This window comes from Aplysia californica, unplaced genomic scaffold (assembly GCF_000002075.1).
Source record: "Aplysia californica isolate F4 #8 unplaced genomic scaffold, AplCal3.0 scaffold00547, whole genome shotgun sequence".
In the NCBI taxonomy this organism is placed as follows: Eukaryota; Metazoa; Mollusca; class Gastropoda; order Aplysiida; family Aplysiidae; genus Aplysia; species Aplysia californica.
The window spans coordinates 453882-470530 of record NW_004797817.1 but is presented as its reverse complement, the minus strand read 5'-3'; the positions used below and the strand labels follow the sequence as shown (position 1 = coordinate 470530).

Below are 16649 nucleotides of genomic sequence, written 5' to 3'. Positions count from 1 at the left end.
CATGCTTTCTTTCAAAGCATCATGAGGTGTACAGGTGACTCGTGAATGAAGAGGACTAGAGATGCAATAGGCTGCTGACATATTTGGAGTTCATGACAGAGATGATAGCCCGGGGCTTCCCCGCACTGACCCACCTTTTACTGGTCGCAGTGGTGGTCGGGGCACCATGGCGCGCCACATGCCGTTTGGCGGCCAGCGTGCCGCCCGTGGTATTGCTCAAGTTGTTGGAGCCCGCCGCGTGGTGACTCGTCACTTTGGACGACTTGAGAGGGGACATGATACCCTGGGCACTCTTACTGCCCACCTGGCGCGAGGGTTGGGTCGTGGAGCGCTTGTGGCCTTTGACCTCCTCATAACTGTTGGTTGGTTGGTGACACGCACGCAGGCAGGTAGGCACGGGGAGGAGGTGACGACACGGCGTGCATGTGTGCAGTGGTGGAGAAGACACGTCAACGCACGCAGGCATGATGGCACGCACGCAGCACACACACACACAGCCAGGGTGAGGAGTCCGGGTTAGGAGAGGGGGATTTGGGGGGAGAGGGAAGTGAGGAGGAGAGGGGGGAAGGAATAAAGTGGAGGGCAGGAGAGGGCAAGTCCATTTGTTAGTCAGGACAGGTTTATCAGGGTGGGGAGCACGTGCCGAGGGGATGGTCGCACACGTCATGGCACCATGGGGGCAGGGGTAGGGGTGGGGGAGGATTTTTTTTTTCAACAGGTTGGGAATGTGGGGAACGGAGAGGCATGGATGTGGGCCAAGTGGGCATGGGAGGGAGGGAGGAGAGGGTAGGGAGGGGGTACCAGGAAATGGAGGGAAAAAAAGTGGGGTTGGGGGGGGCGAAAAAGAGAACAGAAAATGAGGAACAGGGCATAAACTAAAGTAATTTGCAAACAATTAATTTCTTCTAAAAAAACCAACACATTAATTAGATAATCAAACTGTTCGACATTCTGAAAGTGCAGGCATTTCTTATGACTTGAATGCTACTATTTTGAAGAGTATCTTGCATACAAAATGAGGGAGCAAGGATGTTCTCAAAAAAAAAAAAAAAAAAAAAAAAAAAAGCATGATTGAGAAACATATGTGAGGCACCTGGTGAAATCAGGCGCTCGTCAAAATAATGAAATTGAAGAAGCTAGCATTTTTTAGCTAAAAATTCCAAAATTCAATAAAAATTGCCAAATAGATTGAAAAATGCTAGCTTCTTTAATTTCATTGCTGCGTGGATTTTAGTGAAAAGATTTGATTAAAGGCATGCAAATTGTAAATTTAGTTTCCAAAGGCTCTCAAGCTTTGGAAATCACTAAACTTTGGCAGCCATTTTCTTATTAATTTTGCCTCTGAAACCAGGCGACCCTGACCTCCTTCAATCCAAAATATCTTTGATTTCTATTCAAGATAGAGGGGAATTTTTTTAAATCAAAAGACAAATGAACCAACTTTGCGATGGTACTAATAACACCATACGGCCAGAGTTTGACAAGCTCCTGATTCCACCACGTCTGGACACATAGAACAAAACCCACCAACACCTCGGAAGGTGACATCTTTACAACCGTACACAGATTGTCAAAGTGCACTTGTCTATGGGAATGGCGTATATTTCACCAACAACCTTTGACTATACTAAGATGAAAATCTGCACTTCAAGGCTGTCTAGTAGCACGCACACGCACACACACACACACACACACACACACACACACACACACACAAGAGTCTACAATATATTTCTTTCTAAATCAACGAAAATTAATTAGGTATTACTTTTAGTGACGCAAAGAAAAAAACCAAGAAACAAAACCAACAACCCAATTGTGAACCGAAAGGCTCACACTACCACACGACAAAATGCAAACAGGGTGGGCCACACAGGAAAGATGCACGGCAATAATTGAGTTCCAAACACAACCCATTCATGGGGAGGTCGAAGGTCAAGCAAGAACAGTAACTCTTCAGTTGTACTAACCACATTTTCAACACCAATCCTCAAATTTCCGAGTTTCAACTTTTAAAAAAATGCTTCAAACAAGATAAAAGGAGCCAAAAACCTCAGCGGCAATCAAATCAAATAATACGAAAAACAGAATTCCAAATCCAAGACTTACTTATTTGTTTTCCTCTGCTCAACTACCAATCTAGAGACCAATACGATTCAAATACGGGGCGTAAACAACCAGCCAGATCTATCATATACGGCAGGAGGAAGAGAGAAAACCATTTATTTCCCTGTTATGACCACGGTTCATACACAGCAGGAGATGGGTTTTTTTTCCAAAAACTTTTCCAAGACTTTTCAAGACAAGATTTCTTTTTTTCCAAGACAAATAGTGTGTCATTTTGGAAGAACATTTTTTGTACAGCAAGCAAAAATACATTACACTTGAGAATGCGTAAAGTCGAGGCCTTCTAAACTTCGAGGAAATATTTTTACAATATATCCAGTTAAAAATTTGTTTTTCCATGATTTTTCCAAGAATTTTGCCAATTTCCCGAAATTCCAAGAGTTCTCCATTTCTTGGAAAATAAAAACAAAAATTCCAACAAGAGTTTTCCAGTTTTCCAAGACCCGTGTGAACCCTGAATTTGTACAAAACAAAAATTCTGCCCTCAGAAATAAAACATCTTTATCAACACCATCAACTCTTTCAACAGATACAAAAATTGTGCCCCCCTCCCCCCTTCCCCCAGAGGGAGTACCAGGCAGGGGTAGGCATGGAGGAGATGTGTGGAAAGGGACATGAGACAGATGAAGCTCACTTGGAACGAGCTTGGAAGGACGGCCCAGTACAAAGATAAATGAAGGGAGCTTGTATGTGGCCTATACATAGATTCTGAAGCTCACAGAGCTTGCTGTTGAGCGGGGATTTCCGCAATACAAATGTTATCTATTATTATTACTATACCCTGCCAGGGGTGAAAGGCATTGATGATGGCTTGTATGTGGCCTGTACCCTGCCAGGGGTGAAAGACATTGATGAGGACGATGTCACAATTTCCCTGAGAAGCAAAGAGTCCCACAAGTCGTGGACTACTTACGCGATAGCTCCTGTGGTGGCCGAGCGAGCGTGCTTGCCCCTCAGCAGCTTCAGCTGATTCAGTTTGTCGCCCTGGGTCTCCACACCGCTGCTCCGCGTCACGGGGCCGGAGTACAGTTGCTGGGGACGGACGACACAACCAAACAGGACGTTAGTTTAGTTGTAGTAAGAGTTTTACGGCACTTGCAACACAATAAGGTCGTATAAGTGCCAAAGATTAGAGGTGTTACAAGAGAGTAACAAACATAAAAAAGAAGGAAGAGAGATCAGGACGATAGATGTTTGATAGGAAAGAAGGAGCAAACCATACCAGAGCACCCGCCAACCACCCACGGTCAAAGTTTAGAGGTGTTACTAGAGAATTACATAAAGAGGACTTTAGTAGCACCATAAAAATGGTCTTTTTCCAAAATCATTTGGTGACCATTCAGTAAGAACATCACGGGCAATTCTGTAAGTAGTTCATCAACATCATTAATATAATTATCAAAGGTGTGACGTGACCATTCAGAGATAATGCCATGACAATTCAAAAATAATACCATGGCAATTCTGAAAGTGTTTCATTAACATCGTCAACTAATCATCAAAGGCAGTTTTAAAAGTCTGTCAGGTGAAGACAGGACTTTATAACGAAGAAAGCCATCTATTTGGTGAGTGGGAAACCAGAAAACTACTAAAACCACTCATTGTCAAAAGCACAAAAAGAATTCTACTTAAATGCATATGAAGAGCACAGGGGGAAAACGACAGTAGTCACAAACTGGAAATCGTGAGGGTGCCAAATTTAAATGCTTATGGACTCATAATTTCATATTTGTTTTACTGGAGGTTTATTGTTGTTAAGTGTTGTTGAATGGGTAATCTAACAACAAAAATCAACAAAAAGTTGAACAGAAATACAGTTACGAGTCAACAAGTGTTAAAAATAGGTACCCTCACGATTTTATGTTAGTGACTACAGTCCTTTTCCCCCTGTAGCCTTCATATATATATATATATCTACATCTTTTTACGATATATCTTTCATTCCCAATGGAGTTGTATAGCTGCAGTAATTTTATAAGTCTGGGTTTTTCTCAAAGCAGTAGAGGAGGTTTGCGGCTTACATTATCGTACAAGTTGCTCAACCGCACGTCGTTCTCCACGGGGTCGTCGATGCGCATGTCGTCCACGCCCGACAGCAGTTTGGAGACGGAGCTCTGCCGCTCCCTGCGAGGCTTCCCGTGCTGCTCCCGGTACCGGTCGCCCATGTTCCACAACCACGCCTGTTTCCTGAAACACAAACCGCAAAACTTCTATACAGGCAAATCACTGACGTCTTAGACATCAAACATTACAATATGTGAGGCCGCGTGGTGAAATCAAGCGCTCGTCAAAATAGCAAAATCGGAGAAATAGGCATTTTTCTGCAAGTATAGACACTTTTATCGAAATTTTTATTTTTTGGCTTAACCTCTATTATGTCAATATGAAACCACATTTACTTTCCAGGTGAATTTTACTGAAAAACATTGATTAAAGGCACAAAATATTTCATTTTTCGGTTTCAAAGACTCTTCAGCTATTGGAATCACCAGACTTCAGCAGCTATTTTCTCGCTAATTTCACCACTGAAACCAGGAGACTTCTCTTCCTTCAATCGCAAATATGTCCAGTTCCATCCAAGATAGATAGATATGTATTTCATTGAAAGCAAGGCTTTTTGATGACACCAATAACTCCACAAGCCCAAAAATTGACGAGCGCCTGATTCCACTGCGTCGTGTCACATATAGTTTTAGTTCTAGCTTTGTACTGCTACCATCATTTTCATTCTTGGATCACCAAAAGATTTTCTATTAAACAATTCTTTACAAAAATGTAAAAAAAGTAGTTGGGAAGACATTTTCTATCAAAGAACTGTTTACAAATGTAAAAAGTAGTTGGGAAGATATTTTCTATCAAAAATCACTTTTTTAACATACCTCAAGGCAGCTTCAATCTGCTTGAACTAAGTTACTTTTGTTTGGGGGGGTGGGGGGGCATAACTAAACCTTTTCCACACACTATCATTATATTTTCAATTCTTAACATACCAGAAAAAATGTTTTTAAGTTATAGAAAATATCCACAATTTTCTCCACAAAAATACCACACTTCACAATCACACTTTTCTTACAAATCAAACAATAAGTCCATCTTTTGGTTCCAAAACACAACAAATCAGAAAAAAAACCCAGACCACACAGCAAGAAATAGAATATATGGACATTTTTCAAACGTCCAACTTTCCCAAAATCTCCGGAAAGATGAACATGACCTAGAGGACACGAGAGAAAGAAAGAAACAGCCACTCACTCCTCGAGGAAGTTCTGCTGAGGGCCGATGACGGAGCCGGGCCGGCAGATCCTGCACCAGGCGATGGCCTCGGCGGCGGAGAACTTGAAGTGTTTCATCAGGTAGCAGGCGATCAGCGTGCCCGTCCTGCCAAGACCAGCTGTGGACAGAGAGAGAGGTGCCGTCATATTATACACATGCTAATTTATCTTTTTTTAGTAAGTGTCACCAAAACCAGACAGGATATGGTCAGAAACAACAAGATCAGAGAAATGACGGGAACAACACCTGTTTTCTACTACATTCGAAGGCAAACAATCAGGTGGTTCGGACATCTCACACGTATGGCACCTCACCAGCTTGCCAGTAAAGCCTACTACAGGAAAGTATCAGGGTACAAGGCAAGAGGAAGACCAAGAAAGACCTGGATCCAGGGTGTGAAGGATACCCTGAGAACATACAACATCCCACCCAGCCAGGCCATCACACTTGCTAGCCTTCAACGCCCTGGAGGTACAAGAGGAAGGATAAAGTAAAGTTTTATGGCACTTGCAACACAATAAGGTTTTTATAATATAAGTGCTGAAGGAAGATTGGAGGTGTTACAAGAGAGTAACAAACACGAAAAAGAAGGAGAGATAGAGACGATAGACGTTTGATAGGAAAGAAGAAGCAAACCACACCGGAGCACAAGCAAACCACACCAGAGCACCCGCCAACCACCCACACCCCGATACCAATACTCAAAAATATTGTGAGAAAGAAATGAGACCCCCCCAAGCCCCTACCAACCACCAAGGTAAGTGCCATAAGTAGGTACACAAGTCAACTTCCACAAGTGTTTGTCATGTCCAGGTGCAGATGAACTACAACCACCACTACTACTACAGGTACTGCAACTGAAGCCCCCCAGGCCAAGCTTAAGCAAGGCTCACGGCCAACACTGCCAGACCCACCCCGTCCCATATACGCTGAGCTGAGGGACAGACCACTGACCTCTGGCCACAAGGTATAAGCCTACTTAGCCCAAATTTGACAACCCCCCCCCCTCACAAAAAAGCATACAGTATTACACTCAAACACAGGACCACAGTAAAAAAGGGAATCCAAAATGGAACAGTACGGGAGAAATTTGACATAAGATGTACCAACAACCAAGGTACAAAAGTTGAGTTGTTGCCATGGTAGTCCATTATTCATGGGACTCAAGACCCTAGTAGTGTTTCATACTACCTTATAGACAGTCAAAAGAATAATATGTATAAGAAAAAAAAAACCACAAGAAAATTTCTGTTCAAACAGATTTCCACCTGTCAAGAAAGTAAGATGTATAGTTAGGTTACAATTGGTCGCTTTAAAGCAAAAGGGGGCTATACTAAAAAATGCTGTTTTGAGAAAATCAAAGGCTTGTTCAGTTTCTTTAAAAGACAAGGAGAGTTTTCTCTATAACCAAACAAATAAACACACCAATGAAACCAAACTTCTCCTATAGGTAGGGCAATGTCCACTTTTGGTGTAGATCAAGATTTCTGAAAACCCCCAAAATCTGGGTTAGTCCGCTTGTCCTTAAAAGCGACCAAATTACCGTTTTTCCTTTGCGGTATCTTAAGACTGAAACAAGCCTACAAACCACCAACCTTTGCAGTGCACGGCTACAGCACCCTCCGTGTTCTCTGAAAGATCTAGGAAAGCCTTGACGATGGATTCACTGGGGGAGCTCCCGTCGATGAAGAACAGGTCGTGGTGGTCGAAGCCACCGTCTGTGAAGCGACGCGCGTCGTAGATTTTCTTGTTCAGCCTCACAATGGCCGACACGCTGTGCTTGCGGAAGTAGGGGAAGTAAGCCTCGGGGGCGTGCAGGGGGTAGCCTGGGGAAGACAAACAGTTCCTTCCTAACATTTTAAAAAGAACAAAAAGAACAAACAAATAATTAACAATTTAAACTTTTACAGTTGCGGACCATAAAACAAACATTGACAACAACTCTCAGAGTTTTGAGATGAGCAAAGAGAAGCGAATCAACACGAGAAAACAGTCAGTTCGTGCAAGAAAAAGGCAAAGACTGGCAGAAACCACAACCACCCACGACTATTGAAATCTCTAAAAGGAACACTCAAGATAAAAGGGGACCAAAGCAAATACTTTATGTCATTATGAAAAAAAAAAAAGAAAGAAAAAAAAGCAAAGCTTTACGTAGAACCAACACATGGCCTCTCACAGCCCTCTAGAACCACCCAGTTCTATTTCAGTCAACAAAGACAAGCACAAAGATAATACAATAACTGCTGAAAAAAACAACAAAAAAGCAAGACCAGACAGAAATGAGGACAAGACAACCAAAAAAGAGGTGAATATTTTCCAGCCCCTGCCCCACCCATGTGGAAACAGACTACTAGTCTTTACAGGGACAAAATACAAGTGACAACAATACACCACTGGTACATATGGCAGTCTCTCACTTCATTAAATACACCTCTTTTTCCTTATCACTATGCAGTATAACAGATAAAAGAATATCTCACATCTTTTCATTTATTTTCCTTAAAAAACAACCAGGAAAATCTGACGCTACACTCTATTCTCATGTAACTGGAAGAAATGGCGGGGTTTTTTTGCCGAGGTCGACCAAAATGTCCTCTCCTCTTTAGAAATTAGAAGTCCGAGTGAAATTTAAAGTTTATATAAACAGTATATGAAATATAATCAAGTACTACCGGCTAACCTTAGTGACCGCTCTCATTTAAATCAGAACATTTCTTTGGTGAGATGTAAAATTTTCTAGAAACCAGGTACACGGGTAGGTAAGACATAACTACCATAGAATTTCTCCTACCAAGTACGCTACAATGTGCATCAACTCACATTTTACCAGAAAAAAAGTGCACAACAGGTGGCAGCCATGATTCTGACAGCACATTCATAAAGAGCAACTAAAGAGTTAAACAAATACTTGTGAAATACTGCCTAAAGGGAACAGGCCCCGAGCAAGAAAGGAAAACAGCAACTTCTGGCTCTTGATTTTTTCTTTTTTACATTTCAGATCAGATGAATTTTTTTCAACCCCTCATCTCAACCAATTTTTTTAAAATCAGAATATCTGTTTACTTAAAAAGCTTACATTTAAGCAAATATACATGAGGGAATTTATCAAGGGGGGGGGGGGCCTAACAAGTTTTCATCAAAGTCTCCAGTAACGGCCAAAAAACTTTCACAATTTTTGCAAACCATTCATGCATAAGGCCTCCTACTACCTTGACTTAGTTTCCATCCCTACCACCAAAGAGCAGAAAAGCTGAGATTAATATCAAGTAAAAGAGTAAGGTAGGAACTTCTGAGAAACGGCAAACACAAAAATCAATTTAGCATGTTAAACACGGAAAATCAATTTAGCATGTTAAACACGGAAAAATAATTTAGCACGTTATGTAGATGTGACCCTTTCAAAGAAAAAGATTTCAGAAAGGCAATAGGAAACTGGCTAGGCAGTACAAAAGTCATCAGACTTATATTTAATTGACAGCTTGCTGAATGGTCACCCAATACAAAAGGGCACAGCAACAATATCTCAACATTTCCACAGAAGATTTTAACAAAGAGAGACAAGGAATTTTGTTAACACTATGCTTTTGTTTTGTTTACTTACACCCTTATTCTATTGTATAAAAAAAACTGTTTCAAGAATGATATCTGTACAAACGATGACCACAACACTCTAAGCTGGCAGAAAGTCGGACTCCAAAAGGTTAGGCTGATCAAAGCTACAGATTTCTATTCCTCCCACCAGGAGCACCAAGCTTACATACATCTATTTTCTAGACAAGAAAATCCCAAAAGCCTCACAATGTTTCTTTTTGCCACTCTATAATTTGACATTATTCCTCATTTCTACTGGTCAATTTCAGGAAAACATCAAAATTACGGAGCAGCTTCTTGTCAAAACCATGTATGTATGTCACATGTGACAAAGTTCAATCAACAACAAAAATAAACCAACGTGCCAGCCAGGTAAGAGATCCCTCTCATAACATTATTAACGTTAATGATGTTTCTATTCTTAGTAACATCTCAAAAGTATTACAGTGACCGGTTCCTAATAATAGAACAACACTTGCTCCATGATGTGGCAACTTCAGTCCATTATTCCAGAACTCTGAAGACGCACAAATCAACAATTTGATGATGGTCAACTCAAAATAAAAGCCTCATCGTGTTAAGAGAACTACTAATTAATTTAAGTATCTTAAATAGCAAGCGAAAAACGACATAGAAATAAAATCAAGGGCAATAAAAAGGCGGTCTTCACATTGGGTAATTATCATTACAATCCACACTCAGATAAATTGTTCAGCCTTTTTAACCAAATGTCTTTATCACTGCTTTAGCCGAACATTAGTGCTGGATATTGAAGTATGGTCCAAATTGTCTAAGACAGCCACCTATTATTTTTTGGGAGAAAAGTGGCCCTGTTAGACAGGTGGCCATCCTATACGGTGTCATGATAAATGTAAAAAAGACACCAGGGAGGAAATGGGAAGTGGCTGTTTGTACAGGTGATTGTCTTAAACAGGTGGCCATCAGAGCACGTTCAACTGTATTTATTAGCATTTAAATTATCAAACTATCTATTCCCAGGTACTTCAGACTGGAAAGCAATCAAAACTATCAGCAGCTTTGCAGCCAAACCAAAGAAACCATCACATAAGTATGGATATGTACAGACTGATAAAATAACCTCCCCCCCCCCAAAAAAATAAATAAAAGTAAAAAATGCTAGCGTGAAGAAAGATGTTCAAGTCATCAATATATAGACTATAATAACATGGAAGAGGCATGAGGCTATGGCTGTACGGGGGGGGGAAACTCTAGTCCTATAGTCCTATAGTCCAGGAGAAAACACTACCAGAGGAGGTCCAGCACAGGCAGAGAGAAGAGCAACACTCAAAACGACGCTACAGATACAACACCAGAGGGTGGAGGCACCTACGTGGAAGCAGCAGCGTTATTATTACCGTTAACAATCTTGGTCTCTGCGTGAGGCCCGCTGAAAGCCACCATTTTTTCGGGCACTATCCAATTCATATCCCCATTCTCAACCCGCTGCCAGCAGTCAGCAAATACAAGAGAAAACAGCAGAAAGGGAAAAAAGACAATGTCAGTTTTACTGTAACAACAACTATATTTTCCCGTTATCAGAGAAACCTGTTGTTAGGTACGGCTACAGTTCCTTTATGCAAACCAACCACAATTCCCCCCCGAGACAATCCAGATGTCTCAACAAGGACACACACGTGTGGTGTGTTAACGCTGCAGGTTTGCATAAAAAGACTGTGAGCCGTGTCCCCAACACCACCTACAAGGGATGCTGTAGTCAAGGACTGAACACAGACCCTGCCGTCAAACTCTTCACCCCATGTACCTTCCATGTTGAAACTGTATCTTCAGTTAGTAATAGTAGAGGTTTTACGGCGCTTGCAAATGCATAAGGTCATATGAGCGCCACAACTGATATTCAAAACTCAACAAAAAAAAAAGCCCTTCCCAAAACCCTATATCCACTGCCTATATTCAAAAAAAGTATAGGTGAGAGTTTGAACACAATGGCTGCGAACAGTCACAAAAACATAACAATTCATGTTCACAAGAGAAGCGAGATTAAGTTGAGCAATGTCCAATTAGGCAAAGTGATATTCCTCTCTCACGGGAGGAAGTCACAGGAACTTTAAAAATTGACTTTAGGGTCTGGTTTTTTAAATCATTCTTGGTAACATCAATCAGGGGCAATTTTGATCAATCTTACAAAACAAAATGGGGACCAATAGGAATAAGTACTCCTCTTGTGAACAGGACATTGGAATGAAAACATCACTGCCCACATCAACAGAGAGTGGGGACAGGCTAACACAGTATTGAGTGGAGAGGGTAAGTAGTAAGGATCACACGTTACCATTTTCTATCTTTGACTTAGGGTGAGGTCCGCAAAAGGCCAAGAATTTGTTCGGCAAAATCCAGTTGAAATCCCCATTTTCTACTTTCTGCAAGAGGAAGCAACAGCTTATTACTACCGTGCATTGACAGTGAATGAATCATTGTTGGTCAACTTTCTGAAACAGCAGGGAGTAGGTTTGTTCATTAGGATCGTATTCATGCATGGGACAAAACAACAACCCTGTAAAGTCCTAAATAGGCAAAGCAAATGCATGTAAGTGGGTGCGTTTCAACACAACGGACTACAACACTATATATATACAATTTTCAAAGTTATTCTGTATCATCTTAGCCCCCCTCTCTACAGCCTTTCAATAAAATACAGTTTTCTCAAATCTGGACAAATAACAAACTTACATTATTTCATTCTAACCTTATGACATACCACTACCACATTCAAATGTGATCAATATGTTGTCTTCTTATGTATATCCATCACACAAATGAAAATGAGAATGAATTCATCATTTGCAATTGAGAGTAGAAAAAACCCCAATGCATGTCCATCTTCTGTAACAATCAATCAGTTTCTGAAAAGTCTTTATAAATTAATGGAAATAAGAGCCCAAATCCAAACTCACGCCTACTCAATGGGAAAAAATATTTTTAAAAATAATAAATAAATTAAAGCAGGCACAATCTACCTGTTAAAATCTGCTATAAATACGTCAACTTATTCCCGCCAGGGAGGCAGTGACCTCAAAGACCATTAACATTTTAAAGATATATTTTAATATATATATATATATATATATATATATATATATATATATATGCAGAGCGATCTATTTTAAGAATTCAAAATACATTGAGTATAAATATGCTTCAAAAATCCAAATGACATAACAACACAAAGTACAATAGTAGCAAGAACATGCTGAACTTTGTGCAAAAACACTATGTGTAACTGTCCCCGCAAGTTGGAGAATAGTCCGAGTTGGGCATTTCAGAACACCTAGAACAGAACTACAAGTAAGGTCGTGTGGAATACATCAGTCAAGACAGTTGGAACTTTCTTCTCCAGGTTGCTAGAAATTGAAATATATTCAAAATCAGGGGGGGGGGGGGAATAACATCTACCTGAGAATCCTCCAGCCCCTGGACAGGTTCGCTTTGTGTTACAAGATCCCAGACTGGAGCACAGGGCAGCAAAACTCACCACAACATTCTTAGTAATCTTCGCTAACTACCGTTTACTGTTCCCCAAATATGACTCACCACAAAACGCCCAAAACGTAACGACGGAGACTTTTTTAACTTGATGTGCAAGTACTTTCCCTAAGAAAGATGCACGATGCACGACGCACGATGCACCAAATTAGTTTTTGGCACAACTGGCAAAGTTGTTTCCACAAAGAAACAAAAGCAAAGGATCTCTCATTAATGAAGAGACAAAAAACCACTGGGAAAATCACGCTAAAAGTGGGCACATTTTAACAGCTTTTACATCCCAAAAGCAAACCATGGGATGGGGGGGGGGGGGGGGGGAGGGGGGGGGATTGACCTTTCACAATGAACACAAACATAAGGGTCCAAACTGCACTTGTTTCCACACTCTTTTCCCAATCCTTCAGTCTATGATGCAACTATCACTGTATGTATATCGACTTTTTTTATAAGTTTCATTACAAGATGCAAAAACCATGGAAGTCACTGTACTTTACCAATACTGGACAATATTATACAATAACACAATTGGTCGCTTTTATTATTTAAGCACAAGGGGGCTATCCCGAAAAATGCTGTTTTAAGAATATCGAAGGTAAAGTTTTTGCCCCTTGTTTAGTTTCTTTAAAAAAGAAAGAGAGTTTTCTCTATAACAAAACAAAAATACACACACCCATGAAACCAAACATCTCCTATAGGTAGGTAGGGCAATACCCACTTTTGGTGTAGGCCAAGATTTCTAGAAACCCCCCAATCTGGGTTAGCCCGCTTGTCCTTAAAAGTGACCAATTAGCAAGTTGAATCGTCAACTAGTGTGTGTTTTATGACAAAACCCAGCAGACACAATAAATTGTTTCCAACCATAAAATGCAGAGATGGAACAAATACTTCCTAGCTATCCTGTCAGCAACACAACTCATTCATTCATAAAGTCGTTCAACCCACGGCCTCAGATCACTAAAAAGTAAACAATTTTTAATGTACATTTGAGCACACCACCACTTACCTCATAATGCTCATACTCATCCACATCAAATGTCTCAAAGTTGAAATATCCATTCACCAAAGCCTGAAAGTTGGAGAGAAGAAGTAACTGAATAAATAAAACATTTCACACCAAGGTGCGCATAGATGGCATTTAGAATCATTTCTTTTTGCTCTACGCAATTAAGAGAAAGACCATGAAACAGTACACAGAAATGACAATTGTTACTTCTGTCAAACATTGTAATTATCCCTAACCCAACTCCTTTCACTGGTAGACATGCTCAAATCATTTTTTTTTAAAATCAATGTTCACTCCCAGAAAAAATTTTTAAAAACGAAGTACAGATATCAGCTCTCTTTATGTATGAGCCCACTTCAGCATAGAACACTCTCTATGTGCACATGGGTTTCATCCATCAGTCTAATTCTGAAAAGAATTTCTTAATATGAAGCAAAGAAGAAAGTAAGCGAAATATTTTGCTGAGAAGCAAAAGGCAGGAGGACACTATTGATCAAATTGACTGACTCTTGAGCACGCTGACAACACGCTGACAACATGCCGACTGACCTTGTTCAAGCCATGTAAACAGTCCAGTAATGTGAGGTTGTAGGAGCACGGACCGAATGAAGCATCTCTGAAACACATCAATTGGACATAGAAATTAATTAACTTTTAGTTAGAGTTTTACAGCACTTGCAACACATTAAGATCACGTAAGTGCCGAAGCTTATTGGAGTTACAAGAGAGTGACAAATACAAAAAAAGGAGGAGAGGTAAGGATGATAGATATTTGATAGGAAAGAAAGATCAAACCATACCAGAGCACCCCCCAACAACACACAAGGCAAAAGAATACAATCATAATCTTAAATATTTTCAAGGCACTTGAAAGCTTTCCGAAATAAACAATTTTGAACGAGCTCATAATATTTCAAAATTGAAAGCATTTACAGGTGTTCACGACAATCACAAACGAACAGAAATAAAAATAAAACTGGCGCCTCTCATCTACATGCATTTTACCGCAAAAATCACTTGGTATTGTTTTTGTAGATCTAAATCTGCAGTTACAACAATTTTAAACATCTCATTTCACAAAATCTTAGGCAATATACTTTTATCCCATCTCCCAACATATAAGTGAAGATTCACGAAAGGATAAACAATTAAATCTTACTTCAAAATAAACTGTTCGTAAAAAAACAAAACATAATCACTTCATCAAAAGAACACTGCAATGAATGATCTAACAAACTCACAAAACCTGCCTTACCTGAATGGAAGAAAGGGAGGGTTTGAGCCAGCCACCAGGGGCCTGTAAGCCTCTTCGGGTGTTTTCTTCAGGTATATGATCTGAGACAGAAGGAATTTATTTTTTTAATTATTCAAAGAAATATCACTAGGGCAAATATTTTTCCTGTTCACCAAACCAACGCAAGCATCCAAGTAGATTTCTGTCAAATCAAGTTTCTACTGCCGGAGCTATCAAAGAAAACAATTAACAATTTTCCACTATAATATTGATACTTTTTTCATAAGAAAGGAGGAAAATTCTCAACGGAATGTTTTATCTTTAAACAATGTGGTGCAATTTGTATGGCCTCATACCTTTCTTTAAGCGTCATACAAAAGATCTCATTAACCAATAAAAGAACAAGATGCCACTGAAACAGAAACACACAAACCAACATCACAGAAACAGGCATCTGTTCGTGTTGAAACTTAAAAACCTTTAAGACAACCCCTTAAAATTGTTTTTTTCAATGTGAACGGAAATGGTAAAAGCCTTCACATCACTCAATTTTTCAGCTGCTTCCCTCACAAAACCTATAGTTTATTTACCAAGTCTTGACAGAAAGAAATCTTGCATACATGAAAAAAGATACCACACCAAAAAAAAAGATTTTAAAAGAAAGAATAGAAAAGAAAATACATTAAGTACATCCGTCTCTGTGTTTTCATACATCTGTGTGACCCATGCATTAAAAATAACATTGCCTTATCATACTCATTAACCCTATCCGTACATCACGTTTTACTATTGTATCCATACGACGTGGGGAACTCTGTGCCACCACTTTCCAAAGAGGAAATTTAGTCGTTAATCCGATCCGTACGCTTTGCCTAGCAGTCTGTCAAAATGATTTTTTGAGAAACACTGAAAGTCTAAAAGAAATCTTCGCACTAGAAATATTCTAAAATGTGAAGAATACAACCCCGGAGGTACAAAATGACCTCAGGGCGTACGGATAGGGTTAAACCATTCATAAAATTGATTTCATCACACTAACTTGTGCAGCCACAACAAGATTGCTGCTCCCCACACTCCTAAAAAAGATTTATTTTTTAAAAATCCAGGTCCCCATTCATTATAGAATTAAAAAACATCCGACATAATTTGCGACAATCTCACTCACAGCATAAGCTGAAATCATGAAAGCCGCATTGGCACGCTTGCGAGCATCAAAGCTGGTGTAGTGCACGATGCGTTTTTTGGCCAGGGAGAACGACTTGAGTTTCTTGTTGACCTTGCAGCAGTAGCGGTACAACAGCCCCAGGTTCACAGGCCCAAAGTCTGCATAGAAGCTGGAGAGAGACACACAAGAAGGAAGAAAAAAACCATTGTAAATTCATTGCAAAATTTCAGCAGGCAGCAGAACATTTAAACAATACAGCCACTGCCAGCCAACAGTTTTCTGACAATCTGAAGACAATACAGCTTTTGGGGACACACACACACAACCCAAAAAAAAATAATTAATAAATAAATTTAAAGAGGTTCAAACTAGATCTATAACTGCCAACAATTCCACCTGACATATGTGTGCCTGCCACTGCCATTGAAAACCTGATAACAAAATTTACTGTTGCCGCTTGCATAATATAACTGTAACAGCACAACTTTAAAAAAAAGTTTATTCTATTTTTAGAAAAAAAACATACTCAAGGCATTCAGGATTCAAAGGCCTTTCTCAGGAGGGACAAAAGAATTTTGGAAGAGAGCCAGAAAGGGACAGGTCTTAGTTCACCAGACATGAACTCTGTGCCAACAGGACCCCAGTGAGACTGGCTAGTACAGGACTTGTACTACAACCTGTACAACCTACAGGGGCTTTTTTAGCTACATCAAACTCTCACGCACGTGTGAGTG

The 16649-nt window shown here is 40.0% G+C and overlaps 1 protein-coding gene across 1 annotated transcript in view; it reads right to left on the bottom strand.

The window, feature by feature from the left end:
* The window catches only part of LOC101854277 (dual specificity protein phosphatase CDC14AB), a gene marked incomplete at its 5' end in the record, with an annotated part of 37405 nt that overhangs the window by 19355 nt on the left and 1401 nt on the right, over window positions 1-16649 (bottom strand). Inside the window, 10 exon segments of the mRNA XM_035971957.1 lie at window positions 135-356; window positions 3041-3159; window positions 4149-4314; window positions 5380-5518; window positions 6996-7226; window positions 11303-11390; window positions 13517-13579; window positions 14066-14132; window positions 14772-14851; window positions 15916-16084. Coding sequence (XP_035827850.1) covers window positions 135-356; window positions 3041-3159; window positions 4149-4314; window positions 5380-5518; window positions 6996-7226; window positions 11303-11390; window positions 13517-13579; window positions 14066-14132; window positions 14772-14851; window positions 15916-16084 — 1344 coding nt within the window.